At 27.3% G+C, this 14530-nt stretch overlaps 2 protein-coding genes across 5 annotated transcripts; both read left to right on the top strand.

Annotated features, from left to right (window-relative positions):
• The first annotated feature begins 2637 nt into the window (after positions 1-2637).
• LOC106789740 (maltase A3-like) lies at positions 2638-9009 on the top strand. 3 transcript variants are annotated; one of them, XM_014754209.1, is made up of 11 exons: positions 2638-2998; positions 4340-4519; positions 4621-4778; positions 4860-4997; positions 5082-5287; positions 5364-5559; positions 5648-6102; positions 6181-6321; positions 6398-7476; positions 7898-8038; positions 8200-9009. In XM_014754209.1, exons 1-9 carry the CDS (start codon positions 2824-2826, stop codon positions 6966-6968), a joined length of 2220 nt encoding a protein of 739 aa, XP_014609695.1. In that variant the 5' UTR covers positions 2638-2823; the 3' UTR covers positions 6969-7476; positions 7898-8038; positions 8200-9009. The 3 variants fall into 3 exon arrangements, with proteins under 3 accessions (XP_014609695.1, XP_014609696.1, XP_014609697.1); XM_014754210.1 differs by lacking the exon at positions 8200-9009 and having other exon boundaries at positions 7814-7909; XM_014754211.1 differs by lacking the exons at positions 7898-8038; positions 8200-9009 and adding an exon at positions 7598-7807.
• A 999-nt stretch (positions 9010-10008) lies between these two features.
• On the top strand, positions 10009-14423 carry LOC106789739 (neutral and basic amino acid transport protein rBAT). 2 transcript variants are annotated; one of them, XM_014754207.1, is made up of 11 exons: positions 10009-10109; positions 10283-10710; positions 11434-11812; positions 11909-12153; positions 12324-12449; positions 12540-12766; positions 12849-13032; positions 13113-13339; positions 13672-13677; positions 13982-14128; positions 14214-14423. In XM_014754207.1, exons 2-11 carry the CDS (start codon positions 10462-10464, stop codon positions 14296-14298), a joined length of 1875 nt encoding a protein of 624 aa, XP_014609693.1. In that variant the 5' UTR covers positions 10009-10109; positions 10283-10461; the 3' UTR covers positions 14299-14423. The 2 variants fall into 2 exon arrangements, with proteins under 2 accessions (XP_014609693.1, XP_014609694.1); XM_014754208.1 differs by lacking the exon at positions 13672-13677.
• Positions 14424-14530: the final 107 nt, after the last annotated feature.

Here is a 14530-nt window from a genome sequence, read left to right as displayed (position 1 = left end):
AAGTAAGTACATGTTTATGTCATTTTTTCCCAATTTCTTTGAAGCATATAATTATAATTGAAATCGTGTAACCCGTCAAAGAGGAACGGTTGCTTTATAGCTTTACTATTCGGGGATAGAAGAGGGCTACTTTATTATCTATATAGGTTAACCCAAAAATTCCTTTGACCAACTGAAAAATTGTACGATATTTTTGTTTCGAGAGTTGTGTGTCAAAGTCGCGTTAAAGTTCCGTTAGAGTTTTTCTTTTCTCGGTAAAGTGATTTTTGGAACACCTTGTATTGTTAAAAGACAGATAATATTTATTTAACGTAAATTATAAGTTTTGTCTCCTTTTGTTTTATATATAAATAAGTTCAATATAAATATAGGTGATAAAAAAGAACTCATCTTTAAAAAAAATCTATCACATAAATTCGTAATGACATCATTCTTTATCAAAATCTACTAATCAAAATTGTGAATTCTTGAAAAAAGAAAAACATTTCTTTATTTTTCTGTCACACAATCGATCGATTTAAACTTATTGGGGTTATCCTCCTAATAAGGAAAATTACTCGAGATTATATATCTGTTAACTGATTTCTTATGTACTCGTTTAGAAAAATTTACACACACACACACACAAATATATATAATAATATTTATTCATATCTATATAATTTTCGTTTTTATGCGACTACAACAATACGCTATTAAAAATAATTAAAACTTAACGATCTATTTAAAAAATAATATATACACATATATAAATAAATAGTTTAATTAAATATAAAATCCCTAAACTGTAAAAAAACAGAAAACACACAAATATACGATATCAAACGTTCATATAGATACAATAAAATATCAAATTAACTCATGACGTAATCTGGTAATTGGCTAAAAGTAGAAAATGTGCTTAATTATTTGTCTAACTGTAAAATTGCGAATAAAATAATATATATAATATTATACTCGTTTATATAAACACAATAAAATCATAGGTAAGAAAAAGGAAGCGTATATGAAAGAAAGAATCCGTTTATAGATTAAGAAAAAAAAATAAAATTTATCTATTAGTACGTACCAATAGGATCTCACGTTTAAACGTTTTCCGATAGATATAATTGTCAAAAATCATTTGGTGGGGAGAACTCAAGCTTTGGCTAAGCACAACGACCAATTTCGTTTTCATTAACGTTTCTGGCTTGCTGAAAATAACGTCGATATCAAAGATTTCTTTTTTGTCCCCCCCCCCGCCCGTTTCTTTCTCTTCTTTTATTTTTGTCAATCTAATTGATGTAACATTTATAACGCGTTCTTGAAATATGTAATAACGGTTTTTATTTACTGACAAGTGATTAGGTGATGAAATAATTTAATAATGGAAATTGTTCGGCATTTTAAAGTAAAAATTATTGATAAATAATTTTTAAACTGTCTTAATCTCAAAAAAAAATATCATTTTGGGTAATTTTCAAGGTAAGTGAAATCATTATTTGTATCTTATTTTATTAATATATGTTTTAATATACGTTATCGAGAAATGTGTATTAACTGAATTATTGTCATCTTTGGAGAAAGAAAAATATTTTTTTATAAAGCTATTATCGCATGACATCGTACTCGATTGAGAATAGAAAGAGAGAGGGAGAGAGAGAGAAGAATCGTTTGAACTCGCGTCAAAACGACTTAGGAAGAATGCCAAGATCGAGAATGCCAAGGAAACTTCATCTTAACAAGCGTGTCATCTTATGCTTGCTTTTTTACTACCATTTATTGCTCCTAACTCTCTTTCTACTCTAAATTGAACAACCTTTTACTGACAATATTATTTTAATTATAATTGAATGAAAGAAAAATAGAAATACACTAATAATTTATATACATTATTCATTCCTTGATGTTTTCTTATATATTTGTTAATATATGAATGCAAGACTATTATAATAATAATAATAATAATAATAATAATAATAATAATCGTATAGAATAAAAAAATAGAATCTTTTTAAAATGTTCATAATTTAGATACATAAATTATTCCTTGATATATCATTATTAGTTATTAATTACAATACTTATTAATACATCATTGTTTTATATAGCTTTAAATAATCTGATCAATTCATATCATATTTTGTTGTAACAAATATATTCATAACTTTGTAATATCATTGAAAACACGATAAAGTAATAATACCGTTAACGATACGATTATGGATTGAGTAACTGATAAAATTTTTTCCCCAACCTGATATTCTTGATTTTTTAACACGTATACTTTTAAACTTGTGTATAGAGTTACGAAACTACTAAAATATTTTAAAAATAAATTCTAGCTATAAACAGCTTCAAATGTTTTTTTAACGATACTCGTGGGAATCTTTTTAGATCTATGTTAAAAAAATACCAAATTAATTCGCTTGACTTTTACCATAACAATTTGATCACAGCGCGTTTATCATTATATAAATTTATTTATTGGGAAAAATTTAATATTGCATATCTTCCATTTATTTTTTCAAGCATTCAAATATTTTCAACAATTTCGAGTTTTCAATAAAAATACATCTCGATGTATAAATATTTACATGTACGTAAGTATATTCATTTCGTCGAAAAAAAGAAGCTCTAATGTCGAAAAAAGAAAAAAAAACAAAACACATTTTTCATGTTGCAGGCAGATTACAAGGCAATCCATCGATGATTAAAACTCAAACATCGGAACAATAACGTCCGATAAAATAGTTGATAATCCGTATATGTAAAACAAGCAAAAAAAACAAAAGCTACACTATACGGACGAATTTCATATCAATCCTATAACAAATCGCGATTATGGCGGAGTCAATGTGCACGATGTTACGTTTGATTTTGCTCTTGGGAATTTTAACAAGAGGAATAAAATCTGTTGATCTACCGAATAAAGAATGGTGGGAAACAACACTCGTATATCAAATCTGGCCAAGAGGATTTCAAGATAGCAATGGCGATGGTGAAGGTGATTTGAAAGGTACGTTATTTATTTAATACACGTAATCAATTTACGTATATCCCTTTTTCTACATTTGAATAAATCCTTTCGTTTTTATGTTTACAAATTTAAAAAAATTAACTACACCCTAAATATATAAATCGATTATAAAAAAAATTTTAATAAATCTTTTTTTCACCGTACTGGAAAACTTTTATACTAAAGAAACTTCGAATAGTAGAATAGTAATAACGTTCTTTTGAAATTTACTGCATTTAAAACAAAACAAAAAACACATAATTAACTTAATTTCAAATGTAATCTTATTATCAAAGATACATATCAACTGTGGTAATTAATTCGATACCTTGATATCAAATTCATTGTATCAAAACCGACATCTTGGTTTGAAAAATGGATCAAAGTAATCGAAAATAATGGAGACTATTTCGAGTAATAACGGGGATGTATGATTATTTTATAAATAAATAATAAATTTTTTTAAAAGACACCGAGAATATCAATTGCTACACCTAATGAATCTATGTATTTTACATATGATCAATTTTTTATCGACAGAATAAATGACCGATTTCAGCGCCTCTATTTATCATCTTAATAATGCGCTCTATATTATCGACAGAGGAAACTTTTTTATAATCTATATTCTATCAAAAAGTCAACGACTTTATTTAAAAAACGTACTGATTATTATATATACCTATATCATTAAATCTAAACGTAATTAAATAGTTCGATAACATTTATATTAATAAAAATAATTAATAGTAATATTTATAAGATAAATATTGTCGTTTATTCAATTCTTTCTATACGAGCTTACTAATAATTAAAACGCTTCATAACTATAATTATTGTCGATATTATATGAACAATTCTTACGAGAGAAAGATGTTATTATCATAAATTTGATTCATAAACTAAAAAATTGAAAAAAAAAATTTCTCAAATATAATTCTATATATATTAAAATCTATTGTATTCTTGACCAATAAGATACATGCAATAAAAAAGTTATACTTTTGTTTTTTAATAAACTTAAAGAAAGTTAGACGCGTTGTAAGATAATAAATGTTAATTTTTATAATTACCAATTTTAACAAAAACATACGCCTTTATCGATTTTATCTTACAAATTATACGGTAGCTTCAATAACTGATTTAATCATTGTCGGTCATATTGCATTCTCTTCCGCTTCGTTAACTTAGGTGCGAAATTTGAAAAATGTAACTAACTGTATTGTACTTGTATTAATCGAATTCCTATGTATACAAATTTCACATAAAACAAGTATGTATTAGAAATATATAATAATTATATTTATAAATGATGCACAACAACACATTTTCATGTTACAGGCATAATTAATAAGCTTGATTATATTAAAGAACTCGGAGTTGACACAATATGGCTTAATCCAATTTATGAATCTCCTTTGGTTGACAGTGGATATGATGTTTCTGATCATAAATATATAAATCCTTTATTTGGAAATCGTGAAGATTTTGATACGTTGGTAAAAAAAGCACATAACCTAGGTATTTCTATCTTATTTGATTATTCGTAACACGTACATGTCCATGATAAATCTCATCACATTTTTACTATGTAATAAACATTTGTAAACTTTGTTTTTCAGGAATAAAGGTTATTCTAGACATAATACCAAATCATTCTAGCATCGAACACCTATGGTTTCGTTTATCTGCGAGTAATCACGAGGATTACAATAATTACTATATTTGGTCAGATGGGAAAGTAGATGAGGAAGGTAACAGAATACCACCCAATAATTGGGTAAGTATAATTCAAAGGGATATTTGAAAATATTATTATAATATAAGAAACAAATAATACAAGATGATATTGTTTAACTAGGTAAGCACGTATAATAAAGATAAAAAAGGATCTGCATGGACTTGGCATAACATTAAAAACAAATGGTATTATCATAAATTTCATGAGAAACAACCAGATCTTAATTTACGAAATAAAAGCGTCATTGATGAATTACTGGTATGGTAAAAACATTCAAACAGCCATATAAATCTTATATTTGCTTTAAAAATAAATAGTAAATGATATTTTTCCATGTAACAGGATATTTTCGAATTCTGGTTAGGAAAAGGTGTCGATGGTTTTCATATAGATTCAGTACCATATTTCTTTGAAGATGAAGAATTACGAAATGAACCGTCTGTGGGGAGTGGTAATTATACTTTTGGACTCAAAGAAAGTACCGAGCTTCTTTATGTATTTCGTGCCTATATCAACAATTGGGTAGAAATAAATAATGCATCTTCAAAGTAAGTTTTATTCTTTGCTCGCTAAATTAATATCAAAATGATTTTATTGAAATGCAATCATATATTTATTTTTCAGATTGTTAATAGCAGAATCATATGATTCTGATTATAATCTTATTGCTTATTATGGTAATGCTACACACGAAGGAATTGAGCCTACTAATGTACGCTTCATCAATCCTATTCACAATAAAACAGATGCTAGTTATATTAAAAATGTAATAGACGAATGGTTTCAACTTCTACCAGAAAATGAAAGCACTAATTGGATGGTAAGAAAAAAATACATACATTGTAGAATGGTTAATTATTCCTGAGAAAATAAATCGTTTATACTGAATAAGTTTTTTATTATTGCAGTTAAGTAATCATGATTTCTCGAGAGTACCAACAAGGATTGGATTAAATCGAGTCGATGGACTTCATATGCTTAGTTTACTTCTGCCTGGACAAGCATATACATATTATGGCGAAGAAATAGCAATGTTAGATTCCAGAATTTCGTGGGATAGAACGATTGATCCAATGGGTTGCGGTCAAACATCAGACACATATGAAAATTTTTCCCGAGATCCAGCGAGAACACCCATGCAATGGAATAACAAATTATCTGCTGGTTTCTCTACAAATATAACTACATACCTTCCTGTGCATCCTGAGTATGCCATTAGAAATGTGGAATATCAAAAAGCGCAAAAACACAGCAACTTAAATACCTATAAAAAATTAGCTAAACTTAGAAAAGAACCAGTTTTTACTCACGGAGATTATGAACTTAAATCAACTAATAACAACAACGTACTTATTTTAAAACGGTTTGTATATTCGAAATTATTAATTATTATTATATTATTCATGACATGAATTCTGCTTTATTATACGTTTATATGCAGATCGTTGCAAGATCATCCTATATATATAATTATTGTGAACCTGTGGATTCATCGAGAACAAATAAATCTGACATCTTTATATCCAGATATAAATGACAATTTAGAAATTATAGTATATTCGAGCAACGCCATATATACTACGTGAGTATATATAAATACGAAAAACAGTATTTATTACCCGAATATTGAGATGTATAATGTTAATTTATTCTTTTAGAAATACTGTATCAAAAAGCAATTTTATGCTTACGGCAAATGCTGCTTTAGTATTAAGAGGAAAAGCCAATTCTAAAAGTACAACTTCACCTCCTACTTCCACTGTACCTACTATATCTACTAAAAGTACAACAGACAATACAGCTTCCAGTTCTACAGATACAACTATATCGAGTATTAAACCCAGCGATAAAACAACATCTTCTACGACTAATAAATCAGAAACGCCACAGACGGATAGTACAGAAAGCACGACTAAAAACCCAGGAAGCACAACAACAAATAGTACAATAAACACAACGACTGATAAATCAGGAACATCACCAACAGATAATACGAAAAGCACAACGACATCAGAAACGTCACAAACAAATAGTACAAGCACAACGACATCAAAAACACCACAAACAGATAGTACAAGCACAACGACACCAAAAACGCCACAAACAACTACAGACTCAAATAACTATTCAGAAGTAACCACCGCTTCTACGTTTCTCTTTATATTAGTTACAACATTGACTGTTATAATATTTCCCGAGTTTTTAATTATCTTATATAATAATATTTAATAAAATAAGAAATCACATATAAAATATATTACTTTATTATAATCCTAAAATTTAAAAACTGAATTTATACTTTATCAATAACGAAATATTCACATGTTTTCGAGATGTATCAAGATACGAGATGAATCATATCCAGTTAATAAAAACAAATTCAGCTGTGATTTATAAATTGACTTCATCAGATGACACATGCAAGAGTACTAGCAATAACGTAGATACAGTTGAAGGTATACGTTCGTTTAGAAGAGAACAAAACGAGTTTATCTTGCGTTAACGCAAAATTAAATAGTTTCCAAAATATTTTTTAAACTATATATAATCATTTTATATTAAGTCTTCTGACAATTTCAATAATAAGTGTGGTCAATTTGATTAAATTAGAATTTTATCAAAAAATGAATAACTTAAGTAATAAACTTGACTAATATATGAATACCTAATTTCATAAAAAAGCATTTAAAAAAATATTTCTGTCCTAAGGAACTATTTATAATGGATGCCTAAAGAGGTAAACATAAATGTTATTCGGAAACTTACGAAAGTGAACTATGGCATTTTGTATTATCTTATAACAATAATGCACTTAATACACATACAGGATTTCGGTCAATCTATAAAATGTGTTTCAGTGGAATATGTTTAGAGCACGGGAAGGGAGGATAAGTGATCTCAAGCTATTGTGAGTGAAACAAACTATAAAAATTTTAAAATATGCCCGCCCCCCTCCTAGCGCTCTAACACACAGCCAACTAAAGCACATTTTATAGATTGCCTGAATATGTATACATTATATGTATATATATACACACATACATACTCACAACATTATGTGTTTATATATACAGTCATTCTTAGCTGACAATGAGTGAATCCTAGCCAGCTATATATATATATATATATATATATTATCTCGTCGTATGTTTTATTAGTTCGTTACTGTTATCCTACGAAGAAACATCGAAACTAAAAATATAAAAGAATGGAACGCGATGAAAAGATTTGTTGCTATTCTTGCAAGAAGATTTACGACAGTATGAGTATAAACATAATCGAACAATCAAATTTAAAAGGTATGCCGATTGATCTTCTTTTATTTTTTAGTTAAATATGTTTATTTACATTTGTTATTTATTTTGCAATTATAATAGTATTTAGATATTTTATGAATGTAAAAATAAAATATATAAAAAAGAAAAAATAATAATAATGATAAGGAATTTCTTTCTTTCAGACTGTTACCACAATTACAACGTCACACCGTCTTGGATGAAAACACGATTATGTTTATTTTGGATGTTATGGGCTACTCTTATACTGGCTCTTATAACTTCTATTTTTATGTATTGCTATGTCTCATGGCAAACATGTCCTAATCCGATCAAAAATGTTCAATAAAATATGACGAATTTATTAAATTTATTTGTTAAAGTAATGCTTTTATAATTATCTGAGTAAAGAAAGCTGTAATCACGAAAAGTAATGATAACAAGATTTACAAATGATTTATAAAACACAAATATTATATAAAAAGAAAAAGAAAAATATATTTTAATATCATATGCATATATTACATAGATAATAATTTCCAATTTATTTTGTATATATAACAATCGAGAAAGATTATCTATTAATAATATAGCATTTAAGTGAAACTTAAGATAAATACCCAATAAACAAATATATCAGCGTCCCCAGTCAAGGATTTATTAATAGAAACCAAGAAATCAAGAATACAAAGTTCTTGCAGTGATGGACTTTCACTGTTACATTATAAGCATAGCAGGAAACATGATACTATAATAATAACAACAAAGCTAAATCCTTAATAAGTGTGATCGGATTAAATACAGGAACGGATCACGCGTTAATGTTATAACAGCTAGAAATATCTATAAATAAATACAGAAGTGTATAATAAAATTGTTTTAATTCAAATTGAAAAATACTAAAATTTGTTTTGGCAGATTTTCGGAATGGCCCATATTTTTTTAACAACATTGTAAGTGAAAATTCATATCTTCAAATAAAAAACAAAATGTAGTAATTTTGAGTAGATGGATTGAAAAGTTTTCAGCCTAATATAAAACCAATAGTTTTCACTTTACTCACGTATTAATAAATCAATATTTATTTCCTGGCTTGCTTCTTTTTTCTCTTTTGTAACATCCTGTAAATATACATATATAGAAAATTTTTTTATAATTTCTTTTATTAACTTCCTTTAATCTTAAGATGAATTTTTTTTTTCGATACAAAAACAAAGAATAAATAATTAAATCTCGCGCCTTATTATATCTGTTGAAGTAGTCGTTTCGATAAAAATCGATGTTTACCAAAAATAATGGTGTATGACATGCAAATTATGAAGTTAAACAAATTAACCGAAGTAAAGTACCGAATCTAGTCATTGTAAACCCCCGAGTCAATAAAATACAATAATATATTAAATCAGTAGATCCAAAACATTTGTTATTCTAAGCACCCTTGCTGAATCCATCAAAACGCCTTTAATAAAAATTTAACAAATTTACTTTGCAAGAAAGTTAAAAGTTTTTTTTTATTAAAGAATTGTCAAAACAAAAAAATAGAACGCATTTTATTAGTAGGGTTCTTGCGAACAATAATTAATACTAGCATAAATGAAAATAGAAATAAAATGATAAAAATTAAGTAATATTTTATGAAACCCTATGAAGACGCCATAGTTCCCAAGGATGCCTGGATTAAATTTATTTTTCATAAAAATGTTTTAATTTACGTCATAATAAATAATATAATTAATTATATTCTATTCAATATAACAAAATATAAATTTTGAATAACAAAAAAATACCAACGTAAATTAACTGACAGATAGAAAAGATTTCCACAAACTAGTATTTTTCGAATTTGAAAAAAATAACAACAATAAAAAAGCATACACGAAGAAAAAAAATATATTATACACCCCTGAAAAATTTCCCTCTTATCTCTCATAACGTGATCATATTTCGTACTGTTTTTTTGTTAATTTCAAGAAGTAGAAAGCGAAGGAATAAAAAGAATCGTTGAATTTTTAACGACAGGGAGTTGCGCAAAAGAATTATTCGATCTCATTCGAGGGCTGTCAGTGGATGCTGTTGGGTGGTGTTTAAGTTTAAGGTGAGTTACGAAAAATAATAGATTTTTTTTTCTTTATAAATCTATATTATACGTTTTATAATTTCTATCTTAAAAACAAAAAAGATAGCACGATCTCTAAAAATACATATAATATCATTGTCTCCATGTTTATATTAATAAATTCAATTATATTGTTAAAATTGTGTGTGTAGATTCGAATTAAGCTACGCTGGATAAGAAAGAGAAAAAAAGACAAAGGACAGAGATAGTTTGGGGTGAGTGTACAGAGTAAGCAAAGAATTCTATTACAAAATTAAAAGTTCTCTATGTGTTCTATGATATACATATATACATATATATTACGGCCTTGAGAAAATCGTATAGTGTAACTATGGAGAGTGGGAGACAGAATTTAGATAACGACGAAACGAAGCAATCGTCTCGACCGTCTTCAGTCGTTCCAACGTATAAATCTGAGACGGACGAGACTAATTTGGTTTCCTTTGATCAACAATTAAAGTCTAACGAACTTTTAAACATGGGAAAACAAAATGGGGGTGAGAGTGATCTCGATGACGGGACAAAGGAGAGAATGCTAACGGACGAGAGTACAATTTCGCCGACTAAGGATGCCACGGAGGTAATATTGGATGCCATATTTTTTCTTTTTTTGAGTGAGAAATTATTTTTTTTCGAGAGAGAAAAAAACAAGGCGACAAATTGTAACAGATTTGTAACCATTGTATCAAATTTATACACATTTTACATACATTTGTTGGTACAGATTTTTTTTCTGACAGATTTTATCAATTTGCAAATATTAGGAAGTTAAAAAATCAATATATATGCATTATTCGATAAAAGAAGTTAATCTTTTTTTTTCTTTTTTTGTATTTATACGATATTTTTCCTTTGTACTTCGAAGAAATTAGGATGAAATTTACGTAAGAAGTACATGGTTTTTCCGACATAATTGGCCGTTTACCATGACGTATTCACAATATGAATAAAATATATTACTCTTGTTTTAAAAAATAAATAAAATACAATAATTTCTTTTAAATACAAATATTTCATCTATTTGATTGGTTATGAGATATTGTACGGACTGAGAACTATAAAGATGTAAGTAAAAAAAAATCTCTGGATACCTTAAAATTTGTCTGATCCAATACATCGAGTGCAATTTTATTTTTAGAAATAATAAGTTTAAAATAAAAAAGAAAAAATACTTGATAGATGAAAGAATTATATGAAATTACGTCATGCTTTCGCTTAGTAACATAGATCTAAATCAAAAAATAATCATAATTAATTATTTTTGTCATCGTTAGATCCAGATAAAACTATCTTTCATTTATAGGTTAAATTTATATCAGAAAATGGAGATGCAAAAATCGATATTGAAACTCCTAAACAGACGCTTTCCGGAATGGGAAAAGAAGAGTTGATGAAATTTGCTAATGATCCATTTTGGGTTCGCCTACGATGGTTTTTATTTATTAGTTTTTGGGTATTATGGGTCTCTATGCTTGCTGGTGCTATAGCAATTATTATTGTAGCACCAAAGTGCGTATCACCTAAACCTAAACAATGGTGGGAAGAAAGTCCTATCGTTAAATTACAATTTTCTGATTCGCCTACTAAAGATTTAAAAGGTTTTAAATCGCTCTTGAATGAATTAAAGGAACAGCATATAAAAGCTATTTCTTTACCGCCGATAATGAAAGGAAGTTTACAAGGTATAAATAAAAAGAGTGATAATTGTGTTCGCTATTGATAATTATTTAAGAAAGATAGATGCTTATTTTTATTTCTATGTATTATTACTTATTTAGGGTATACGGATAATTTCATGGAATTAGATCCGCAACTAGGTGATTTAAATGATTTAGAAGATCTTATAAAAGCTGCAAAGGAAAGAGATCAGCATCTTATTTTGGAATTAGATCCTAACTATTCTTCCATGAACCACTCGTGGTTTGAACAATCTGTTATTAAAAAAGATCCCTACACGGACTACTATATTTGGGCCGATGGAAAAACTACTCCTGATGGTAGAAGACAACCACCTAATAATTGGGTATTTAATATTCTTATAATTATTAGAATACTATAGTTACCTGCAAGTCTTAAGTAAATTCATCCTTTCTATATGCATGTTTGTATGATTATTTATATATTTTTTGATTAAAAAGTATTTGTTGTTACATAAAATCTTTAGACTTATTATGTTAATTATTTTTAATATAGCTAAGCGTAAATGGAGGTTCTGCCTGGGAATGGAATGAACAAAGAGGCCAATATTATCTTCATCAGTTTAAAAAAGCTCAACCAGATTTGAATTTCTCTAGCCCAACGGTGATAGCAGAATTTGGAGTAAGTTATTTTTTATTTAATAATCTATCTTGCATGAATTTATTGATGGATTAACTTAAATTTATTTATTTTAATATTATTTTATTTCAGAATATTTTGAAATATTGGTTGAAATTGGGAATTAGTGGTTTCCGTTTGGCAAATACTCAATATCTGACAGAAGATCCTTCTTTACGGGATGAATCTCTTAGTTCCATACCGACTGAAGTTGATAATTATCAATCATTGATTCATGTATACACGCGAGATCGACCAGAAAATGCAGAAGTTTTAACAAAATGGCAAGAAATAGTTTACAATGAAACTAAAGGACAAGGGTAATTCATTTTACTATTTAAAAATATAAAGAAATATATTTTTTTTAGTATATAACATGAGTTCTTAATAAAATTTCCACAGTTTATTTGCGTTGCAAAATGACATTGGAGCAGATATTTTAGAAGTTTACAACGAGAAAAAAACATTAATTAGTCTTCCACAAAGTTCACAATTTCTGACTACAGCAAATGCTAGCATAAATGCAACTACTTTAAATAAAGGTATTTCACAGTGGATATCTATTTCATCTTGGCCTGGATGGGATGTAAGCATTATTAAAATAAACAAAAGTATCTAGTATATATATGTTTTCTCTGTAAATAAAATAATATTTATTGATTATAGCTAAATGGAGAACAATATAGTTTACGACAACGAATGGCACCAGATATAGCCGATAGCATAACTCTAATGTCTATGCTTTTACCAGGAACACCTATTCTTAGATTAAATGATACATTATCTGCCAAAAATGCATTTTCAATATTAGCTAAAGCTCGAACGAGTGCGACATTCCTTTACGGTGAAACTGATACTAGAGTCGTAAATGGAACTGTTTTTGTTTATACAAGGTAAGATCTTGTTAAATAATTATTTAGTATATCAGTATTTTAATCGTAATTTACTTAATATATAATAATCGTTAAATATTTGCTGATAAATTATTAACAAGTAGTAGGGAATATTAAACATAACTACTTGCTTAAAAAATTTACAAAGAATAGACCAATTGGTTTTATTCATATCCTAACATAACACAAATTGATCCATTTAAAGTTCAATTGTTATGTTCAAATTTAATCTTTACATTGATATTTGAGGTATATAATTGATAAATACTTTCATATATAAACTAACCAGAGATTAATTTACCTTTTTTCATGCTACCTTCTATGTGTCATAGGAGTTGGTGAGTTTACTAACATATTGCATGCATTTCTTTGCACGTAATTTCAAGTAGATCTTTTATTTAACATATGTAATTATAATTTATGTGGTTGCACTATAATAACGTGCGAGACTCGTGATAATTTATGACCCAAATATGAGAAATATAAATACTACTTGTGGTGAATTTTGCAAATTAAACATAAGCACCAAATCGAGTTAAATTATTGTGCAATGGATTATTAATAACATGCACGAGTTGATTAATGTTATCAATAGAATCAAATTCTTATATACACTAGTTTTATTTTTTATTTAACTTTTAGGCTAAAAAGTGGTAATCCAGGGTACCTAGTAGCATATCAAAGTGAAGAATATCCTAAGATTATAGATATATCATCTATACCTGGAATACCCGAAGAAGTGACTATGCTTGCATGTAGTCCTAATTATCCTCTAGAAGAAGTCTTGAAGTAAGTACATGAAATCTAGGATATTTAAAATTAGAACATTGTAAAATCTTACTAAATCTTACTAAATTATTCATTGATTTTTCAGTATAAAGTTACCTTCAAATATGATACCTATATTACCCAAAAGTACATTGATTTTAACTTTTGTTCCCAAGGATGATAACAATTAATGCTAAATAACAATAAATGCATTTAATACTCAATATTTATAATTAATGTAATTATTTTATGCAAGTGATTTGCTTGATGTTAATTACAATTACTATATCATTAAAAAGAGTGGCAAAGTATTAAAGAGTTGTATATTTCTTAAATATTATTTACAATTCCAAAAGAAATATTTATTATTACATATTGAGCCAATAAAATCAAGTATAATAGAACTTCTATTTTCATACATAT

Source organism: Polistes canadensis, unplaced genomic scaffold (assembly GCF_001313835.1).
Source record: "Polistes canadensis isolate GaletaPanama2010 unplaced genomic scaffold, ASM131383v1 scaffold_199, whole genome shotgun sequence".
NCBI lineage: Eukaryota > Metazoa > Arthropoda > Insecta > Hymenoptera > Vespidae > Polistes > Polistes canadensis.
This window is presented reverse-complemented; position numbering and strand designations above follow the sequence as displayed.